This window comes from Capra hircus, chromosome 14 (genome assembly GCF_001704415.2).
Source record: "Capra hircus breed San Clemente chromosome 14, ASM170441v1, whole genome shotgun sequence".
NCBI lineage: Eukaryota > Metazoa > Chordata > Mammalia > Artiodactyla > Bovidae > Capra > Capra hircus.
Genome location: NC_030821.1, coordinates 63875847 through 63897411, shown reverse-complemented (window position 1 = coordinate 63897411; position 21565 = coordinate 63875847). Strand labels below are relative to the sequence as shown.

The following is a 21565-nucleotide window of genomic DNA, read 5'->3' as shown; positions in this document are numbered from 1 at the left end:
ATATATGTGTGTGTGTGTATGTGTGTGTGTATGTGTGTGTGTATGTGTGTGTGTGTATGTGTGTGTGTCCTACTCTCCCAATTTGTCTCATCCTCCATTTCCACCCCTGTGCCTACATGTCCATTCTTTGTGTCTCTCTCTCTATTCCTGCCCGGCAAATAGGTTCATCTATACCATTTTTTTTTCTAGATTCTATATATATGTGTTAATATATGATATTTGTTTTTATCTTTCTGACTTATTTCATCCTATACAACAGATTCTACATCCATCCACATCACTACAAATGACCCAGTGTCATTCCTCTCTTATGGCTGGGTAATATTCCATTGTATATATGTAGCATATCCTCTCTACCTGGTCATCTGTCAGTGGACATCTAGGTTGCTCCCATGTTCTGGCTATCATCAATAGTGCCACAATGAACATTGAGGTACTTTTGTCCTTTTGCATTATGGTTGTCTCAGGGTATATTCCAGTAGTGGGATAGCTGGTTCATATGGATAGTTGTTTAAGAAAATATTTTTAGTTTTTTAGTTCTGTTTTTTAAACTATTTTAGCTCTATTTTTAGTTTTTTTTTTTTTTTTTTTTTTTTAAGAAACCACTATACTGTTCTCCATAGAAAGAAAGTGTGAAAGTGAGAGTGTTAATCCTTTAGTTGTGTCTGACTCTTTGCTACTCCATGGACTATAGCCCACCAGGCTCCTCTTCCACGGAATTCTCCAGACAAGAATACTGGAGAGGATTGTCACTTCCCTCTCCATTGGATCTTCCTGACCCAGGGATCAAACCCAAGTTTTCTGCATTGGCAGGTGGATTCTTGACTGCTGAGCCAGCAGGGAAGTCCTATAGCTAGTTGTTGGAAGAGCTAGTCCTAGAATCTAGTTACGCTGGCCTTCAGTCTCAGCTGGCTGCATGAAAAAAGTGAGCTGAGGGATTTGTATCAGAGATGAGATGGAATTACACATGGGAAATTCAGCAAAACCTATGGAGTTTTCACTGGGCAGGACTGGGGGAGACAGAACATCATGGAGCAGGACAAAGGTGTTTTGCTTGCCAAGAAGTTTAGATTATACACTTGGCTATGACCCGGAACATAAAGTGCATTTTTAGACAGATAATCTAGTAATATTGGCTTATGAATTATGATTTTCAATGGTATGTCACACCGTCATCTCATCTGATGTTTAAAAGAGTCCTCTCAGGTATGTCGAAAGGGCATTCTTATCCTTTTTTGGCAGATGGGCAAACTGAGATGCAGAATGTCAACAGAGCTAGTTAAGTGACAAACTCAGGGTTAGAACACCTGGAATGCTTCCAGTCCAATGCGCTCCCTGTGGTACCCTGTATGTAACAAGTGTGGGACAAGAGTGGCTAACCAAGTGTATCATGTGATTGCTTCACAGATGCATTGTGAGAGGTTTCTATCTATCCTGAGAATATTTGGAACCACACTTTTTGGAGTCTCTCTCCTCACTGGAATGATCCTTTCTTATGTTATTGGCTACCAGTTTATCCACACAAATGATTACTATTTATCTTTTGGAACATATGGTGCCTTTTTAGCTTTACATGTTCTTATTCAAAACCTGTTTGCCTTTTTGGAGCACCGGAAAATGAAAAAATATGTAAGTGTCCCCATTAACTTGGACAGAACTGTTGCTCTTTGCATTGCTGCATATCAAGAAGATCCAGACTATTTGCGGAAATGTTTGCAATCTGTGAAAAGGCTAACCTACCCCGGAATTAAAGTTGTCATGGTCATAGATGGAAACTCGGAAGATGACCTTTACATGATGGACATCTTCAGTGAAGTCATGGGCAGGGACAAGTCAGCCACTTATATCTGGAAGAACAACTACCACGTGAAGGGTCCTGGAGAGACGGATGAGTCACACAAAGAAAGCTCACAGCATGTCACCCAGTTGGTCTTGTCCAACAAGAGTATTTGCATCATGCAAAAATGGGGTGGAAAAAGAGAAGTCATGTACACGGCCTTCAGAGCACTGGGGCGAAGTGTGGATTATGTACAGGTAGGTCTCCACATCTGCCAGGACAAACATACATTTAAATAAAGCACCTTTTGTATCTCTCCAGTCATATGCTATAGCCCATCTTTGTCCCTTCTGGACACAGTACTTCTTTCAGTTCATCTGAAAACAGCCACCAGGAAAGCCCAAGAATTCTGGAGTGGGTAGCCTGTCCCTTTTCCAGGGGATCTTTCCAACCCAGAAATTGAACCGGGGTCTCCTGCATTGTAGGCAGACTCTTTACCAGCTGAACTACTATGGAAGCCCCATGACTGTTGAAAGCACATTTCAAAAGAGAAAGAGAAAACAATCATATAAAATTATTAAGACAATGAAAACACTTCACTTGTGCAATGTTATTGGTTAGAACTCAAGATTCTTTTGATCAGTAGGTCCATCTCTTTCCCTCTCTTCCCTTTTCTGCCACCTTGGGCCTGCTAAGTCAAATCCAACATTATTTTCCACAGTCTTAAAATCAGCCTTGTAAAAAAAGAGTCTGTTCCAGCCAGAAAGGTCCTGAGAAAATCTACAGGCCATAGGAAGTTTTTCACAGAGTCTAGGCAAAAAAAGAATGGAGAACACAATTTTGATTTAAAAGGAAAAGGAATTCAAAATTTAGACACAGAGAAAAGGAACAGAAAAGTGAAAAAGGGAAGGGGGGAAGGAAAAAACAGCTTTTCAGAGCAAAACCTAAGTCATGTTTATTTCACTCCCCAAATAGCATTACCTCATTCACTGCAACTTGACCTTTGAAAACATTTGTGATGGTGTTTGCTTGTATGAAAATTAGACAGGCTGTGTCTCTCATTAATTCCCTGCCTGCACACTCTTGGGTTTCTCCACTCCTAGTTGTCATTGAGGCTTTCTTCTTTAGAATGTTAGTAGGGTTCCTGTGAGGTTTTTTTTTTTTTAATGGGGGAGGGGGTGGATGGGTTATGGAAGTGTTTCTTTTTTTCCCTTGCTTTTATTGAGATAGTTAGCAATAGAGTCTTATTACAAAAAATGTATAAACAAATCTCATTTAAGAATAGGTTAGCACAGAAGTTATCACAACATTATAAATCAACTATACATTCCTAAAAAAAATAGGTGTAGGGATTTTCTTGCTCCTGGGAGTTTTCTAGCTATAATTTTTTACAGATACTTTTAGTAGATTTTGGCCGTAATTGTATCAAGAAAGGAGAGATGTTTCTGGCTTACAAAATCTAATGGACACTTTCCCCCTTTTGTTGAAAGCAAAATTCTAGTTTTCAGAGGATGCATTGTGTTCATTAGGGGCTTTTATGATGCCCAGTGGGTCTCTCTGTGTGTAATGGGATAATAATGGGCTTTGGGCTTCAGTGTCAACTGACTGAGATTCTAGTCATAGTTAGTAATAGCTGCTGATCTTGAGGAAGACCACCTCCCAAATCTTGGTTACCTGGATACAAGAAACTAATTTCACAAGGGGTTTGAGATCATTATTACAAATCATGTATCCAAGTGGGCTTTACAAAAGTTGCTAATGATGGTATCATTAACTTTACTAAAAAGCTTGCTGGTGATATTAATACTATTTTTTTTATATGATCATCTAGTATTTACTTGAAAATTATGGTCCATGTCAATTCCCACCACAGAGTGAATTTGTTTAATCTCTGAAGAGTTTTGAAGTATTTCTTTTTAAAAATTAATTAATTTTTGGCTGCACTGTGTCCTTACTGAGGCACACACTGTGCAGTGAGGAGGTGCTGCTATGCTTTGTCGTGGTTGCAGGGATTTCTCATTGCAGCGGCTTCTCTCATTGCAAAGCATGAGCTTTAAGGCATGCAGATTTCAGTAGCTGTGGCAAATGGGCTTAGTTGTTCTGGCATATGGGATCTTACCGGACGGGGGATTGAACCCATGTCCTCTGCATTGGGAGTCTTCCTGCCAACCACTGGACCACCCCGGAAGTCCTGAGGGGTTTCTTAAGTTGATACCATCTGTATATTAATCTCTCTTCTAGGGAATTGATAGAATTTCATTCCCAAGTTCTAATTTCTAGAGCTATCACAATTTAAGTAGTTTTAATTAACACAGGACATCTTCACATATTTACCTAGTGCAACTTCAGGCTCAGATGACAGAATAAAACATTTAAAGGAAAGAGTAACTTGGAAACTTGCAGAGGATTTGAAGAATGAAGCCTAAAAGAAGAGAACACCTATTTTGATACTTTACCTTTAATTCTAGTTAAAACAATTGTTACATTTGTCCTTTCTAATCAAGAAATCATTGTGTGGGGTTCCTTTTGTTTTTCAACCTGCTCTGCCCAAACTGCCTTCTCACATCATTTTTGTTTTGAATTTTGTTTGTATTCTTGTAATTTGACATTGTACCTGTCCAGGAAAAAATAAAATATAAAATGTTAGAATAGACTTCCTGCTACAGATGTAATCAGGCTTGAGAACTTCTCTTCCTTCAGGATGAAGCCTCCAGATCGATTGACCTAAGCAGCAACTGGTAACTGGGCCCTGAATCCTTTTTGGACTTTCAGCCCATTCCAACCATTCAAGTAAGGGTAAAAAAATCTTTTGGTATTCTGTGACCAGTAAATTCCATTCATCCTTCATCAACCCCCCAGACAGTTAACCATTCTGCCCTATAGGAGTGGAAATTACTAAAATCCAAATATTGTTGTTTTTCAGTCATTAAGTTGTATCTGAATCCTTTGCAATTCCATGGACAGTAGCCCACCAGGCTCCTCTGTCCATGGGATTTCCCAAGCAAGAATACTGGAAGGGTTGCCATTTCCTCCTCCAGGGGATCTTCTGACCCAGGGATTAAACCTGTATCTCCTGCATTGCCAGGCAGATTCTTTACTGCTGAGCCACCAGGGAAGCCCAAAATTCAAACATATGTATCAATATAACTGATTCACTTTGCTGTACACCTGAAATGAATACAACATTGTAAACCAACTATACCTCAATAAAAATTGAAAAGAAAACAAAAACACTGTTCCAGGGTCCAAGAGTTGTAGAGCAGAAGCCCCAGGAAGAGCAAGGAGGGAGGGGGTCGAGGTTATCAGCTCCTGAGCATTGCAAGTGCTTGGATGTGGAGTTCAAGTTGATTAGGGGCAGAAGGAAGCAACGTTCTTCCTAATACACAAGAGAGAATGGAGACTAGGGGAAGAAATTGACCATCTGCTTATACTTGCTAACCTGGCTAAAGAACACTGCTTAAGTGTTTGGAGAGATGGCCAAAATGATTGCTTCCAATTGCAGCTGGATCCTTGGCACTTATCAGCACTCTTTTCACTTGATCTTGAATAGATGTCTGTTTATTCCTCTAGTGTCTGTTATTCCATGTTTTGGCATTCTCCCAGGGCCTTACCCAAACTCCTCCCTGTTTGACTACCTGTGATCTTGCCTCCTATGAAAGAGAACAGCAAAAGTACTTGCTCTGAAGGCTATCAAGGCCTTCTTTACTCTTTCCTGCTTACAGTTCCAAAGGTACTGACCTTATTTCTTATCTCAAGGCAACCTTCCATCTACCTCCGAGGCTCTCTCTGTTGGCATCCTCTGGTATATTCCAGACCAATTTTTATTAATTATCACCTCTTTGTCTAGCTCTCTCCACTATCATTTCTAGTCTTCTCTACTAATAACTGTCTCAGTTTTATAGTCCCTCAAATAATTAATATTGACATGGAATATGGAAGGAAGATTTAGTTTAGGATAAATCCAACGTAGTAGCAAATTCAAAAGTGATGCTAGTGGCTCCTTTCAGAGACAGAGAAGATATAAAAACAGAAGAAGAAAAATAACAAAATGAGAAAACAAAGATATACAGAATGAGAAATAAAGAGCATGAGGAAGATTTTCTTAATTTTGAATAACAAGGAAACTTTTTCTTTTCTTTGATCTGCCTAGATACGGTTTAAGGTAGGGCAAAAGTCTTTCTTATCTTTTCAAAATATTACTTATGTTAGTTTTTTCACTTGTCTAAATAGCTCAAGATTATGGCAATGTTTTAAAAAATGTAGAAAACCACAATAAGCAAAATTTAAATCATCTGCCACAAATGCTTGACCCAAACATAGATTTTCAAATAAATTCTTTCCAGTATATATGTCTTCTATCCTTTTTTAAATTTGAGATTATGTTATATTTGTCTTTTTGAACCATATTTTATTCTATAATATCAGAAGACTTTAAGTATCTTGTGACACCTAGATTATTTAATTACTTTAACATATCTCCTATCACTGAACATGAATTTTATAAGGTAAGTGGCCACCAGTCTGTGTGATGAAAGAGAAAAATTGTCTTATGATGTGTGCAATAAGGATTTCCCAGGTATAAAATACACAATAAATATGAACTTTTTTTCAGATTTTTTTTGGCCACTCTTATGGCCGAAAGCAAAGAGGAACTGAAGAGCCTCTTGATGAAAGAGGAGAGTGAAAAACCTGGCTTAAAACTCAACATTCAAAAAACTAAGATGCTGGCATGACATCCAGGCCCATCACTTCAGGGCAAATAGGTGGGGGAACAAGGGAAACAGTGAGAGACTTATTTTCTTGGGATCCAAAATCACTGCAGATGGTGACTGCAGCCATGAAATTCAAAGATGCTTGCTTCTTGGAAGAAAAGCTATGGCCAACCTAGACAGCATATTAAAAAGCAGAGACATTACTTTGCCCACAGAGTAATGTCTAGTCCAGTCAACGTCTGGTCTGTCTAGTCAAAGCCATGGTTTTCCCAGTGATCATGTATGGATGTGAGAGTTGAACTATAAAGAAAGCTGAGCACTGAAAAACTGATGCTTTCGAACTGTGGTGTTGGAGAAGACTCTTGAGAGTCAACTTGGATTCTAAGGAGAGCCAACCAGTCAATCCTAGAGGAAATCAGTCCTGAACATTCGTTGGAGGGACTGCTGCTGAAGCTGAAGCTCCAATACTTTGGCCCCCTGGTGTGAAGACTGACTCATTGGAAAAGACCCTGATGCTGGAAAAGGTTGAAGGCAGGAGAAGAAAGGTATGACAGAGGATGAGATGGTTGGATGGCATCACCGACTCGAAGGACATGAGTTTGAGCAAGGTCTGGGAGTTGGGGATGGACAGGGAGGCCTGGCGTGCTGCAGTCCATAGTGTTGCAAAGAATCAGATACGAATGAGTGAACTGAACTGAGCTGATGAACATTTTCTAAAAGGGAAGTATATAGGAGACATTGTTCATTGTTCAGTTGCTAAGTCATGTCTAACTCTTGCAACCCCATGGACTACAGAACGACAAGCTTTCCTGTCCTTCACTATCTCCTGGAGTTTGCTCAAACTCATGTCCATTGTGTTGATGATACCATCCAATCATCTCATCCTCTGTTGCCTCCTTCTCCTCTTGCCCTCAGTGTTTCCCAGCATCAGGGTCTTTTCCAATGAATCACTCTTCACATCAAGTAGCCAAAGTATTGGAGCTTCAGCATCAATCCTTCCAACAAATATTAAGAGTTGATTTCCTTTAGGATTGACTGGTTTGATTTCCTTGCTGTCCAAGGGACTCTCAAGAGTCTTCTCCAGCATCACAAACTGAAAGCACCAATTCTTTGGTGCTCAGCCTTCTTTATGGTCCAACTCTCATATCCAATCATGACTACTCTAAAAAAGTAGCTTTGATTATACAGACTATTGTCAGCAAGTGATGTCTCTACTTCTTAATATGCTCTCTAGGTTTGTCTTAGCTTTCCTTCCAAGGAGCAAGCGTCTTTTAATTTCATGGCTGCGGTTACTGTCCTCAGTGATTTTGAAGTCCAAGCAAACAAAATCTGTCACTGTTTTCACTTTTTCCCCATCTATTTGTATGAATTGATGAGACTTGATGCCATGATCTAATTTTTTTGAATGTTTGGTTTTCAGCCTGCTTTTTCACTCTCCTCTTTCACCCTCCTCAAGAGACTCTTTAGTTCTTCTTGACTTGCTGCCATTAGAGTGGTATCATCTGTATATCTGAAGCTGTTGATATTTCTCCCAGTAATCTTGATTCCAGCTTGTGAGTCATCCAGTGTGGCATTTCCCATGATGTACTCTGCAGAGAAGTTAAATAAGCAGGAAGACAATATACAACCTTGATGTGCTCCTTTCCTAATTTGGAACCAGCCTATTGTTCCATGTCTGGTTCTAACTGTTGCTTCTTGACTTGCATACAGGTTTTTCAGGAGACAGGTAAGATGGTCTGGTATTCCCATATCTTTCAGAATTTCCCAGTTTGTTGTGATGCACAAGGTCAAAAGTTTTAGCATAGTCAATGAAGCAAAATAGATGTTTCTTTCTGAAATTCCCTTGCTTTCTCTATGATTCAACAGATGTTGACAATTTGATCTTTAATTCCTGTGTCTTTTTAAAATCCAGCTTGAACATCTATCTGGAAATACTCAGTTCATGTACTGCTGAAGCCTAGCTTGAAGGATTTTGAGCATAACCTTGATAGCATATTGGGAAGATCCCCTGGAGAAGGGAAAGGCTACCCACTCCAGTATTCTGGCCTGGAAAATTCCATGAACGGTATATGGGGTTGCAAAGAGTGGGACACAACTGAGAAACTTTCACTTTCACTTTGTTAGCATGTGAAATGAATGCAAATGTATGATAGTTTGAACTTTCTTTGGCATTGCCCTTCTTTGGAGTTGGAATGAAAACTGACATTTTCCAGTCCTGTGGCCACTGTTGAGTTTTCAAAATTTGCTGACATATTGAGTGCAACATTTTGACAGCATCATTCACTTTTCATATAGGAGATAACTTTATTACGAATTTAATCTGATAGCATTCTAGCTATCCAAGATTCATTGAGCAGGAGAAAAATAAGACTGAATCATTCATAATAGTAGAGTTAACCAACATTATTCATGAATTTCATTTTTGTAAATTAACCTACTATCTAAATTGTATACTACCCCAAAATCAATAGTTGCAGTGCTTTTGTAATCATTTTCAGACATATGTGGAGTGGCATGGAGAAGGCAATGGCTCCCCACTCCAGAACTCTTGCCTGGAAAATCCCATGGACGGAGGAGCCTGGTGCACTGCAGTCCATGGGGTCGCTGAGGGTAGGACATGACTGAGCGACTTCATTTCCACTTTTCACTTTCATGTATTGGAGAAGGAAATGGCAACCCACTTCAGTGTTCTTGCCTGGAGAATCCCAGGGACTGGGGAGCCTGATGGGCTGCTGTCTGTGGGGTCGCACAGAGTCAGACACAACTGAAGTGACTTAGCAGTAGCAGTAGTGGAGTGGCAAAACATTTGTCAGCCAATATTCATGTTCTCTGCTGAAGTCAATCAAGATCATGCATGCCTTCTTGTCTCAGCTTTTACACAGTAAACAAATAACTTGTTTAGTCTATTATCATGTTTTTGTTTAAAATGGTCCCCAAGTATAAAGTCAAAGTGCTATCTAGTGTTCATAATGCAGGAAAGTTATAAATGCCTTGTGGAGAAAATAGGTCTGTTAAATGAGCTTTGTTCAGGCATGAATTCTAGTACGTTGGACATAAGTTCACTGTTAATGAATCATAAGTGTGTGTGTCTTTGTGTGTGTTTTAAAACAGAAACACAAATTTAAAAAATTTAGACATTGATCACTAGACAAAGATGTTGTGATCATAGGCTTGGAGGAGTCAAACCCTGTATTTCAGCTGAAAGAAATTTTTGACATCTACTAATTCATTGTTCATGGAAACTTGGTAGGAACATACCTACTGTGAATAACGAGAGCTGACTACATATAACATTTGGTTGATTCTTGTTTTATATAGGAAATCTAAGTAACTGAAATATTCTGAGGGCAGCTGTTGAGAATTTATATGTTTCTTTGTAGTCTTCATTTTATATGATAAGATGGACAGAAAGAGGTTTTGATTTGTTCTCAGTTTCCTGCATGCAGATCATGTCTTGTGGTTTTCCCCAATGTCAAGTTAAGCTCTTCATGAACTGGTGTATTTTCCCCCACAGCTTCTAGCCCAGAGTGGAATGGCCAACTTTCATGAAATTATACACTTTTATTAATTGGTGAAGAGACAGGTAGAAATTCTGCTTCTACTAGACTGGTTTTAAGAAGGGCTAGAGTTCTACCCTTCACACACAAACAAATAGATACTATATGTCCATGAATATATTTCCTTTCATAGACTGTGGTAGATGATGGTTTTCTAGTTGGCATTCTATCACCAAATACATCCAGAAACTGAACTTCTACAAAGAACTCTTTAATCCCACTATAACAAACCCCTCCCAAGGGATTTCTGAGAGCTTTCCCTTCTGACAGTTAAATTCACCATGTGAACAATCTCTCTCAGAGAACTTCTGGCACTTTGCTGTTGGAAACTGGGAAGGGGGACCAATTTAAATAAACAGAACCTCAAAAGTTTGGTTAAGTTTAGTCTTTTCAGAGAGACAGTTCCCTTGGCTTACTTCTGCTCACAAGCAGGTGGAGTTACTTGAACATTAGTTCTAGATTGCTCCCATTCCTGTTGTTTTTAGTCATATTTTAGCTTTCTGGTTTTACCTTTCCTGGCTTGAGTCAATAGAGGTAGGTGTGGCCATAAACTCTGGATGCTGAAAGGTTGAAAGGTGGGTTGAACTTCTGCCTTCACTTTTTACTACCTTAGTGACTGATCTTCCAGGCTTATGACTGTATATTTACAAAACAGTGATAAATAAGGCAAGATCAGAAAAACTTTGCTATTGGAGGAATCCGTTTAGGTTTCTTCCGAGACTTGTGTTAGAGAAATACTATTGATATTTTCTACAGTGGAAAACTTATGCCTCAGTTCAGTTCAGTTCAGTCACTCAGTCATGTGTGACTCTTTGCAACCCCATGAACTACAGCACGCCAGGCCTCCCTGTCCATCACAAACTCCCAGAGTTTACCCGAACTCATGTCCATTGAATCGGTGATGCCGTCCAACCATCTCATCCTCTGTTGTCCCCTTCTCCTCCTGCCTTCAATCTTTCCCAGCATCAGGGTCTTTTCAAATTAGTCAGCTCTTCGCATCAGGTGACCAAAATATTGGAGTTTCAGCTTCAACATCAGTCCTTCTAATGAATACTTAGGACTGATCTCTTTTAGGATGGACTGGTTGGATCTCCTTGCAGTCTAAGGAACTCTCAAGAGTCTGCTCCAACACCACAGTTCAAAAGCATCAACTCTTCAGCATTCAGCTTTCTTTATAGTCCAACTCTCACATCCATACATAACTACTGGAAAAACCAGAGCCTTGACTAGATGGACCTTTGTTGGCAAAGTAATGTCTCTGTTTTTTAATATGATTTCTAGGTTGGTCATAACTTTCCTACCAAGGAGTAAGCATCTTTTAATTTCATGGCTGCAGTCACCATCTGCAGGGATTTTAGAGCCCCCCAAAAAACAAAGTCAGCCAGTTTCCACTATTTCCCTATCATTTGCCATGAAGTGATGGGACCAGATGCCATGATCTTAGTTTTCTGAACTTTTTCACTTTCCTCTTTCACTTTTATCAAGAGGCTTTCTAGTTCTTCACTTTCTGCCATAAGGGTGGTGTCATCTGAATATCTGAGGTTATTGATATTCCTCCCAGCAAACTTGATTCCAGCTTATGCTTCATCCAGCCCAGCGTTTCTCATGATGTACTCTGCATACAAGTTAAATAAGCAGGGTGACAATATATAGCCTTGACGTACTCCTTTTCCTATTTGGAACCAGTCTATTGTTCCATGTCTAATTCTAACTGTTGCTTCCTGACCTGCACATGGATTTCTCAAGAGGCAGGTCAGGTGGTCTGGTATTCCCATCTCTTTCAGAATTTTCCAGTTTATTGTGATCCACACAGTCAAAGGCTTTGGCATTGTCAGTAAAGGAGAAATAGATGTTTTTCTGGAATTCTCTTTCTTTTTCAATGATCCAGCAGATGTTGGCAATTTGATCTCTGGTTCCTCTGCCTTTTCTAAAACCAGCTTGAACATCTGGAAGTTCACGGTTCATGTATTACTGAAGCCTGGCTCGGAGAATTTTGTGCATTACTTTACTATCAAAATGTGGGCCACTGGAGAAGGGAATGGCAAAACACTTCAGTATTCTTGCCTTGAGAATCCCATGAACAGTATGAAAAGGCAAAAAGATAGGACACTGAAAGATGAACTCCCCAAGTGGGTAGGTGCCTAATATGCTCCTGGAGATCAGTGGAGATATATAACTCCAGAAAGAATGAAGGGATGGAGCCAAAGCAAAAACAACACCCAGTTGTGGATGTGACTGGTGATAGAAGCAAGGTCCAATGCTGTAAAGAGCAATATTGCAAAGGAATCTGGAATGTTAGGTCCATGAATCAAGGCAAATTGGAAGTGGTCAAACAGGAGATGGCAAGAGTGAACATTGACATTCTAGGAATCAGCAAACTAAAATGGACTAGAATGGGTGAATTTAACTCATATGACCATTATATCTACTACTGTGGGCAGGAATCCCTTAGAAGAAATGGAGTAGCCATCATAGTCAATAGAAGAGTCTGAAATGCAGTACTTGGATGCAATCTCAAAAATGACAGAATGATCTCTGTTTGGTTCCAAGGCAAACTTATGCCTAGGTTTTGTCTATTGTTTTTCCCCTAGAAAAGTGAGACCATACTGGACTGATATAGAAGGGCAAGAAAATAAAAACTGGGTTTTATTTAGAAAATATATCTATCATGCTTCTAAATAAGCAATATAAAAGTAAAAATTAGAAGTTAACCCTGAAATTGGTATAATTTAGCTAAATCTAGAGAGGTGATGTTTACTTTTTATAACTGGATACCCTATCTACTCCTTAAGTCAGTGGTCCTCAACCTTTTTGGCATCAGGGACCAGTTTTGCTGAAGAAAATTTTTCCACAGACTGGAAAGTGGGGATGGTTTGGGGATGATTCAAGCATACAACATTTATTGTGTACTATATTCCTGTTATTATTACATCAGTTCTACCTCAGATCATCAGGCATTAGATCCTGGAGTTTGGAGACCCCTGCCTTAAGTCATATAATGCATTTAAGTTGTTCCAATAATGCATTTGGTTTGCTGTTTTCACCAAGTATTTTTTTATTAGTAAATAATCTTCTCAGGAAAAATTATAATTAGTAAAATTGAAACACATACATTTTAAAAATGTTGGGATTCCTTAGCTAATTATGTGAGGGTGTCATGCCAAATATGTGTAAACTCCACTGCAAATGTGAGCCTTTATGCTTCTACAAATTGTTCTCTTAGTTTTTTTTCAAAACTGGCATATCAGATCTCTACTATTTTTATAAAGTAGTGAGAGAACTATAAAAATAATTACATTTGATATAAATAATTAGTCTAAATCTTGATTAAATTCCATCCAGGACTGCCAGACTTGGGAATTACAGATAACACCTCCATCTGCCAACCATGATATTTATTGTTTGGATGGGGAAGTTTCTACCAAAAAGTAGATTGCTTCAGGCAAAGTCATCTTCTTTTGGGAGAACCTAGGGGGTCACTCAGGCAGATTTCTTCACTGGTGCTGACCAGGTAATTCCAGTTTGATGGCTTAAACATCACATTCTTTGGAAAGGCTTAAATTACAATTAGGTTCAATATTAAGTTTTGATATATTGACATGGGTTAAGCACAGCTGACTCAATTTTGGGCCTATTGCTTCTTTTTAACAATTCTCATATTTTGATCAGACTCTCAGTTTAACCAGAGCAGGCAGTGGCAACCCACTCCAGTACTTTTGCCTGGAAAATCCCATGGATGGAGGAGCCTGGTAGGCTGCAGTCCATGGGGTTGTGAAGAGTCAGACATGACTGAGAGACTTCACTTTCACTTTTCACTTTCCTGCATTGGAGAAGGAAATGGCAACCCACTCCAGTGTTCTTGCCTGGAGAATCCCAGGGACGGGGGAGCCTAGTGGGCTACCATCTCCGGAGTCACACAGAGTCGGACACAACTGAAGCACCTTAGCAGCAGCAGCAGCTCAGCTTAACAGGGCTTTCCAATGCAGGAGAATCTGCCTCCCAGTGCAAGAGATATAACAGGTGTGGGTTCAACTCTGGATCGGGAGGCTCCCCTGGAGGAAGAAATGACAACCCATTCCTGGAGAATCCCATGGACAGAGGAGCTTGATGGGCTACAGTCCATGAGGTCACAAAGAGTGGAATATGACTGCGTGTCTGAGCACAGTACAGCAGCACTCAGCTTAACAGAGACATGATCAAATTTTAAGGAATTGTTCTTTAAAAAAACTTAGGAAGTGTTCTTTAGGAATATTTGCTTGGCAATCAGGGACTGTGAACATGGCATTTAAAGTTTTGAAAGAATACAACGTACCAGGGAGAGTATGATGACTATTATAAACAGGATAATTCCCAACGTCTGAAGTGGATTTTAGGACCAGGATCCCCAAGACCCAAGCCAATCAAAATCAAATAAGTTCTTCTTAAATAGTGCTGCAGTGAACTTTAGGGTACATGTGTTTTTTGAATTGTGATTTTCTCAGAGTATATGCCCAAGAGGGGGATTTCTGGGTCACATGGTAGTTCTATTTTTAATTTTTTCAAGAACCTCTATACTGTTCTCCATTGTGGCTGTATCTTACAGAGTGAAGTCAGAAAGAGAAAAGCTAATAGCATATATTAAAGGATGTATATGGAATCTAGAAAATTAGTACAAATGAACCTAGTTCCAGGGCAGGAATAGAGACACAGACATAGAGGATGGGTGTGTGGACACAGGAGTAAGGAGAGGGTAGGATGAATTGGGAGCTGAGGTTTGACATCAATACACTGCATGTATAAAATAAATAGCTAGTGGGAACCTGCAGTATAGCATACAGAGCTCAGATTGGTATTCTATGATGACCTAGAGGGGTGCAATGGAGGCATGGGGTGGGAGAGAGGTCCAGGGAGGGATATACGTATCCATAGAGCTGATTCACTTCATTGTACAGCAGAAACATACACAACATTCTATAGCAACTATATGCATTTAAAAAAAAGAAGTGAAAAAAAGAGAATGAATTTTAAAATCAAGTAAGTCCATGTAAAGACCCCATTGAAAGAATCTTTTTAAGCCAAGTGTTTTGCTCAGAGATCTTCTGTAACTGAGTTTCCATTTCCTCAGAAGTGTTAATGCAGGTAGTTTTGACCACAACACTGCCATTCGCCTTCCCTGTAGGCAATCATAAACCCAAGGAAAATGATAACCACAATTAAGGTAAATACTATCTGGTCACAAATCACTTCCACTAAGTTGGCACTGTTAATGAATTACAGCATGAAGAACAGATCCAAGCCAATGCCAGAGTACTGAAAGGGAAGAAAGAGAAAAAGACAGTGTTTCACTTTTAGTTAAGCTATAAGGTTTTGATCTGGTATCTTGGGTGGAAGAAAATTATGTTGATGTCAGCTACTTCTCTTTCTCATCAACTTGATTTTGAGGTTTCTAGCTAAGGTGATGGAGAAGGCAATGGCAACCCACTCCAGTGCTCTTGCCTGGAAAATCCCAAGGACTGCAGAGCCTGGTGGGCTGCCATCTATGGGGTCGCACAGAGTCTGACATGACTGAAGTGGCTTAGCAGCAGCAGCAGCAGCTAGTGTGAAGTTTCTAGAGTCTGAAGGAGCCCTTCTTAATGGAGAGATGTGGACCTAAGGTTCTAGTTCTTGAAGTTTGGCTGCCATCTGTATAGTGGGGAAAACCTGGTATAGTCCCTTCTGGGAGATTTAAGGGCAGTCTTTGTTCTTAGTGACTGCAAGGGAAATGAGTGGGAGAAAATTGGCAATGTTCATTTGGAGAGTCTTAGCCATATATTTGAGGAAACTAGAACAATTCTGGATTTAATCCAGTTAATAGGTCTGTAACAAAGCCTCTGATGCAATTAACAGGACTAGAATCTAAAGTCTGGGCTTTCCTGATAGCTCAGTTGGTAAAGAATCTGCCTGCAATGCAGGAGACCTGGGTTCAATCCCTGGGTTGGGAAGATCTGCTGGAGAAGGGAAAGGCTACCCACTCCAGTATTCTGGCCTGGAGAATTCAATAGACTGTATAGTCCATGGATCTACAAAGGTACAAAGAGATATGTCTGTTAGGGGTTCATGATATAGAAAAATCCCAATTTTCTTGGTTTCAAAATTGCAGTTTTTGACTCATATAAAGATTTTTAAGAACAATTAGAATTACTACAACTGCTTCAGTTAATTTACGTCTGCTTTTATGTACAAAGGCCTAGAAGAATACTTAGGACTCTAAAATAAAGAATGAAGGCCAAGCAGGTTCCCTTTCTGACCGAGTGCCATTTGCCAAGTTAAGATCATATGGACATCTTGCTTCAGAATTATACAACTAATTTTAAGAGAATTGCTTTCCTATATTTTATTCACTATATTAAAATGGAGGGGAAATCACTGTTAAACATGCCTCCCTTTCAATACTATCTTAGAAAATTTTGATATCTTTCAGATTGTGGGACAAGTTGTCTAAAAGTAAAAGTTTCTTCATTGTGTCCAACTCTCTGTGGCCTCATGGACTGTAGCCTGCCAGGCTCCTCTGTCCATGGAATTCTCCAGGCAAGAATACTGGAGTGGGTAGCCATTCCCTTCTCCAGAGGATCTTGCCAACCCAGGGATTGAACCCAGGCCTCCTGCACTGGGAGTGGATTCCTTATCGTCTGAGCCACCAGGGAAGCTCTAAAAGCCTTAGTTAAAGCAATTTAAAAAAAAAAAAAAAAAGACATCTTGAATGACAACTCATGATATTTTCCAAGTCCTGGAAACCTAGGATGTTGCCTAAGACATGAGACTTTCATTGCCAAAATTGGGAGCAACCATAGCAAACCAGGAAAAGATATTCGCAAGATATTCCTGGCCCATCATTTCAGCTGTTCTAGCCAACGATGTCATTAACTTAAATACTGAGCTTGCTGAAAAGCAAGCTTTTTTTTTTTTTTTGTATTGGGGTCATGATATAACAAATTGTCACCCCCTGATACTTACTTATTAAGACTTAGTGACAGTAATGCTGAAAATATAAAATATATGCCCAATTTAGAACTCTAATGCTAGGAAAGATTGGAGGTGGGAGGAGAAGGGGACGACAGAGGATGAGATGGTTGGATGGCATCATTGACTTAATGGACATGAGTTTGAGTAAGCTCTGGAAGTTGGTGATGGACAGGGAAGCCTATCGTGCTGCAGCCCATGGGGTCTCAAAGAGTCAGATACGAATGAGGCACTGAACTGAACTGGACTGAATTTAGACTATATGGAGTGTACTCAATTGTCTTTAATGTTTCATTCACTTTTTAATTTTTCTATGCAGGTCTGTGATTCAGACACCATGCTTGACCCTGCCGCAACTGTGGAGATGATAAAAGTTTTAGAAGTAGACCACAAGGTTGGAGGTGTTGGGGGAGATGTCAAGGTGCGTATGGCTTCACTTTTTGCATGGGTCACTTTTAGAAGCAAAAATGACCTCTTGAACATACATTTACTCCACACCAAACTCTGTGCCAGGTATTGGTTCTGGAGCTGGAGACACATTAGAATGTGCTTTGGACATACTTTACTGTGTCTTCTTTTGCCTAAATTGAAATAATTTATGATTTCTTTGCTTAATCCTGGGTTATAACCCATGTATGTAGTGGTTGATAAGTAATATAAAATATAATGTGTGTGTTAGTCACCCAGTCATGTCCAACTCTTTGTGACCCCATGGACTGTAGCCTACCAGGGCCCTCCATCCATGGGATTTTCCAGGCAAGGGTACTGGAGTAGACTGGGTTGGTTGCCGTTTCCTTCTCCAGGGGATCTTCCTGACCTAGGGACTGAACCTGGGTCTCCTGCATTGCAGGCAGTCTCTTTACTGTCTGAGCCACCAGGGAAGCCCAAAAATATAATGCGTGTGTACTATTTCCACCATATCTTCTTGAGCCATAACTTAATGTTCTGATAAGATGATATTGGAACTCACTTAATACAAGGATTAAACAAAATGGAAGTATGGCAGGAATGGATTTTATATTGTATACCTATGTCTTTAAAACTTGTGGTTTTCCAAATTTTTATTTCACATTATTCACTATCAATGGGAAAGCAATTAATGAAACCAATATTAATGAAGGTGATTTGAAATGTGTGGGACAGTAAAATATATATGTGAAAGTTTGTGAGGTTTAAATGAGTTCTTTGTGAAAGTGCAATTAGTTTTTAGCAAAAGATAAGAAGCATATGGAAATGTGATTTAAATTTAGGTATCGCATTACTGTATAACCCATATTTATATGCATGGTGATAGTGAAGGCAAAGAAGATGCACTAGATGGACTAAGAAATAGCTTGATGATAAAAAAGAAGCATGCAAAATTCCACTGAAAACTGAACAAAGTTGAGATAGAGGAGACAATTATGAAATATTGCCAGAAAAACAATGGTCAATAAACTGTATACAGAGCCTTATTACAGGATTCAAGTTTTGGGTAGAGAACACAGGAAACTATATTATCAGTGGCATTGAAAAAAAGTAGGGAGGAAGGGGAAGGAAAAATAGCAGACTTGCATGATTGGAAATTATCCAGAGTAGAAGAAAATAGGACTTAACAATTTTCAAATATTGAATGGTATGGAAGAGTGGGAGAGAATTTAGAAACTGAGAATTAAGGCTAAAGAAACCCGTCAATATTATAACAAGAACAGGAACAAAAATCATAGCAAAAAGAGTACAGAGAGTGATAAAATAGAAAAAAAAATTATTATCTAGTCCCAATACATGCAATCCACTTATAAAATTAATCCAGTAATAGAGAATCAAAGACAAAATATCACTGTGTCAAAAATAGGGAGAAAGCCAAAATAGGCAAACAAAAACACTCTAGGTAGTAACCTCAGGATGGTCCAGATTTTACTGGAATTTTCAGCAGATTCACCTTTATGCAATTATTTTTACTTACTTTTATTTTTCTTGCAGATTTTAAACAAGTATGATTCCTGGATCTCCTTCCTCAGCAGTGTGAGATACTGGATGGCTTTTAACATAGAAAAGTTAGCCTGTCAGTCTTATTTCGGATGTGTCCAGTGCATTAGTGGACCTCTGGGAATGTACAGAAACTCCTTACTGCATGAATTTGTGGAAGACTGGTACAATCAAGAATTTATGGGCAGCCAATGTAGTTTTGGAGATGACAGGCATCTAACGAACCGAGTGCTGAGTCTGGGCTATGCAACGAAATACACAGCTCGATCCAAGTGCCTTACTGAAACACCTAAGGAATATCTCAGATAGTTAAACCAGCAGACCCGCTGGAGCAAGTCCTACTTCCGAGAGTGGCTGTACAACGCACTGTGGTTTCATAAACATCACTTGTGGATGACCTATGAAGCCGTCATCACTGGGTTCTTCCCTTTCTTTCTCATTGCCACAGTGATCCGGTTCTTCTATAGGGGTAATGTTTGGAACATCCTCCTCTTATTGTTAACCATCAAGTTAGTGGCTCTCATAAAGTCATCCTTTGCTGTCTGCCTTAGAGGAAACATTGTCATGGTCTTCATGTCCTTCTACTCAGTGTTATACATGTCAAGTTTACTTCCTGCTAAGATATTTGCAATTGTGACAATAAACAAAGCTGGGTGGGGCACATCTGGAAGGAAAAAAATTGTTGCTAATTTTGTGGGACTCATTCCAGTATCGGTCTGGTCTATAATTCTCCTGGGTGGTTTGATTTTCACCATTTATAAGGAAGTTAGAAAGCCATTCTCAGAATCCAAAAAGAAAGTTCTAGTTATTGCTTTGTCCATCTATGCATGCTATTGGGTTGTGTTTCTGATGCTCTATGTGGTTTTTGTTAAGAGATGCGGCAGGTGGAAGAAGAAAGAGAAGTACGACATGATGCTTGATGTATAATCTTACACTGAAGTTTGCAGACATTCCAAAAACCTTCTTCCTCTAGGAACTGTACTGATTGTACAGAATTGTGGAATCAGATGATGGCAACAAAGGAAATATATCACTGCTTCTGGGACAACTGAGAAGTAGCATTGACATATGTACACAGCCATGTGTAAAAAAGATAGCTAGTGGGAAGCTGCTGTTTAACATAGGGAGCTCTGTTGGTGCTCTATAATGACCTAAAGGGGTACAATAGGGGGTTGTGGTGGGAGGAAGTCTCAAGAGGCAGGGGATATCTGTATTAATATATTTATGGCTGACTCATGTTGTACAGCAGAGACTAATACAACATTGTAAACTCCATTAACAAATAAATTTTTAAAAATTGTTTGGTTTTATTTTGATTCAACCAAATTTTTTACCTCATCAATAAGAAGCAGCTCAGGTTTAAGCTGTTATTTTTATAAAAATGAGAAGAATTTTTGTGTATGCACTTTGGCCTACAGTACGTCCACCAAACAGTGTTTTGCTTTATGTACCTAGCTAGCCACGCTTTATGTGGGTTATCATGGAAGAAAAGGATTTTGGAAACGCAAGGAAAAGTTCTTTCAACAAATACATGCTCTGTGTTTAAAACAGATAACCAACAGGGAATGCTGTTCAATGTTCTGTAAAACCTCAATGGGAAAAGAATTTGAAAAAGAACAGATACAGACATGTGTATAACAACCATTTTGCTGTACACCAGAAACTGACACAATGTTGTCAACTTGCTGCTGCTGCTAAGTCTCTTCAGTCATGTCCGACTCTGTGCGACCCCAGAGACGGCACCCTGCCAGGCTCCCCCATGCCTGGGATTCTCCTGGCAAGAACACTGGAGTGGGTTGCCATTTCCTTCTCCAATGCAGGAAAGTGAAAAGTGAAAGTGAAGTTGCTCAGTTGTGTCTGACTCTCCGTGACCCCATGGACTGCAGCCTACCAGGCTCCTCCGTCCATGGGATTTTCCAGGCAAGAGTACTGGAGTGGGTTGCCATTGCCTTCTCCAATACATGAAAGGGAAAAGTGAAAAGGAAGTCGCTCAGTCGTGTCTGACTCTTCGTGACCCCATGGACTGCAACCTACCAGGCTCCTCCACTCATGGGATTTTCCAGGCAAGAGTACAGTTTGGGTAAATGCAATTCAGTACATCATTTTTTGTTTTGTAGCCTCAGTATACCTAATCTTATCTATGCACTAAACTTATTTAACCTGACTTTCTTTTTTTCAGCTTTCTAGTTTGCTTTACATGTTTGTATGAGGTTTATACGGTTGAGTTGGATAAATTATAATAAACATAAAACATGTAGATTAAAGATTGGCAGACCCAGCTGTCCTCTTTTACTTTCTAGGAAGGATTTTTTTCTGAATTACACAGATAATTTTTTCATTTCTCCTGTTCTTGGCCTACACAAATATGCTTACACACTTATATTTATATTAATGTTTTCTTTTTAAAAAAATGTATATTCAGATCTGCCTAATTTTAAAAAATTATCTATTTATCTATTTTTGGCTGCACTGGGTCTTCATTGATGTGCACTGGCTTTCTTTAGTTGCAGCGAGCAGGGGTGACTCTTCGTTGCAGTGTGTGGGGTTCTCTTTGTGGTAGCAGTAGCTTCTCT

At 39.5% G+C, this 21565-nt stretch overlaps 1 protein-coding gene across 1 annotated transcript; it reads left to right on the top strand.

Annotated features, from left to right (window-relative positions):
• On the top strand, positions 1408–19919 carry LOC102170800 (hyaluronan synthase 2-like). Its single transcript, XM_013969071.2, is given in 3 exon segments — positions 1408–2034; positions 17344–17445; positions 18987–19919. Coding segments are annotated over 3 exon segments (1662 nt in total).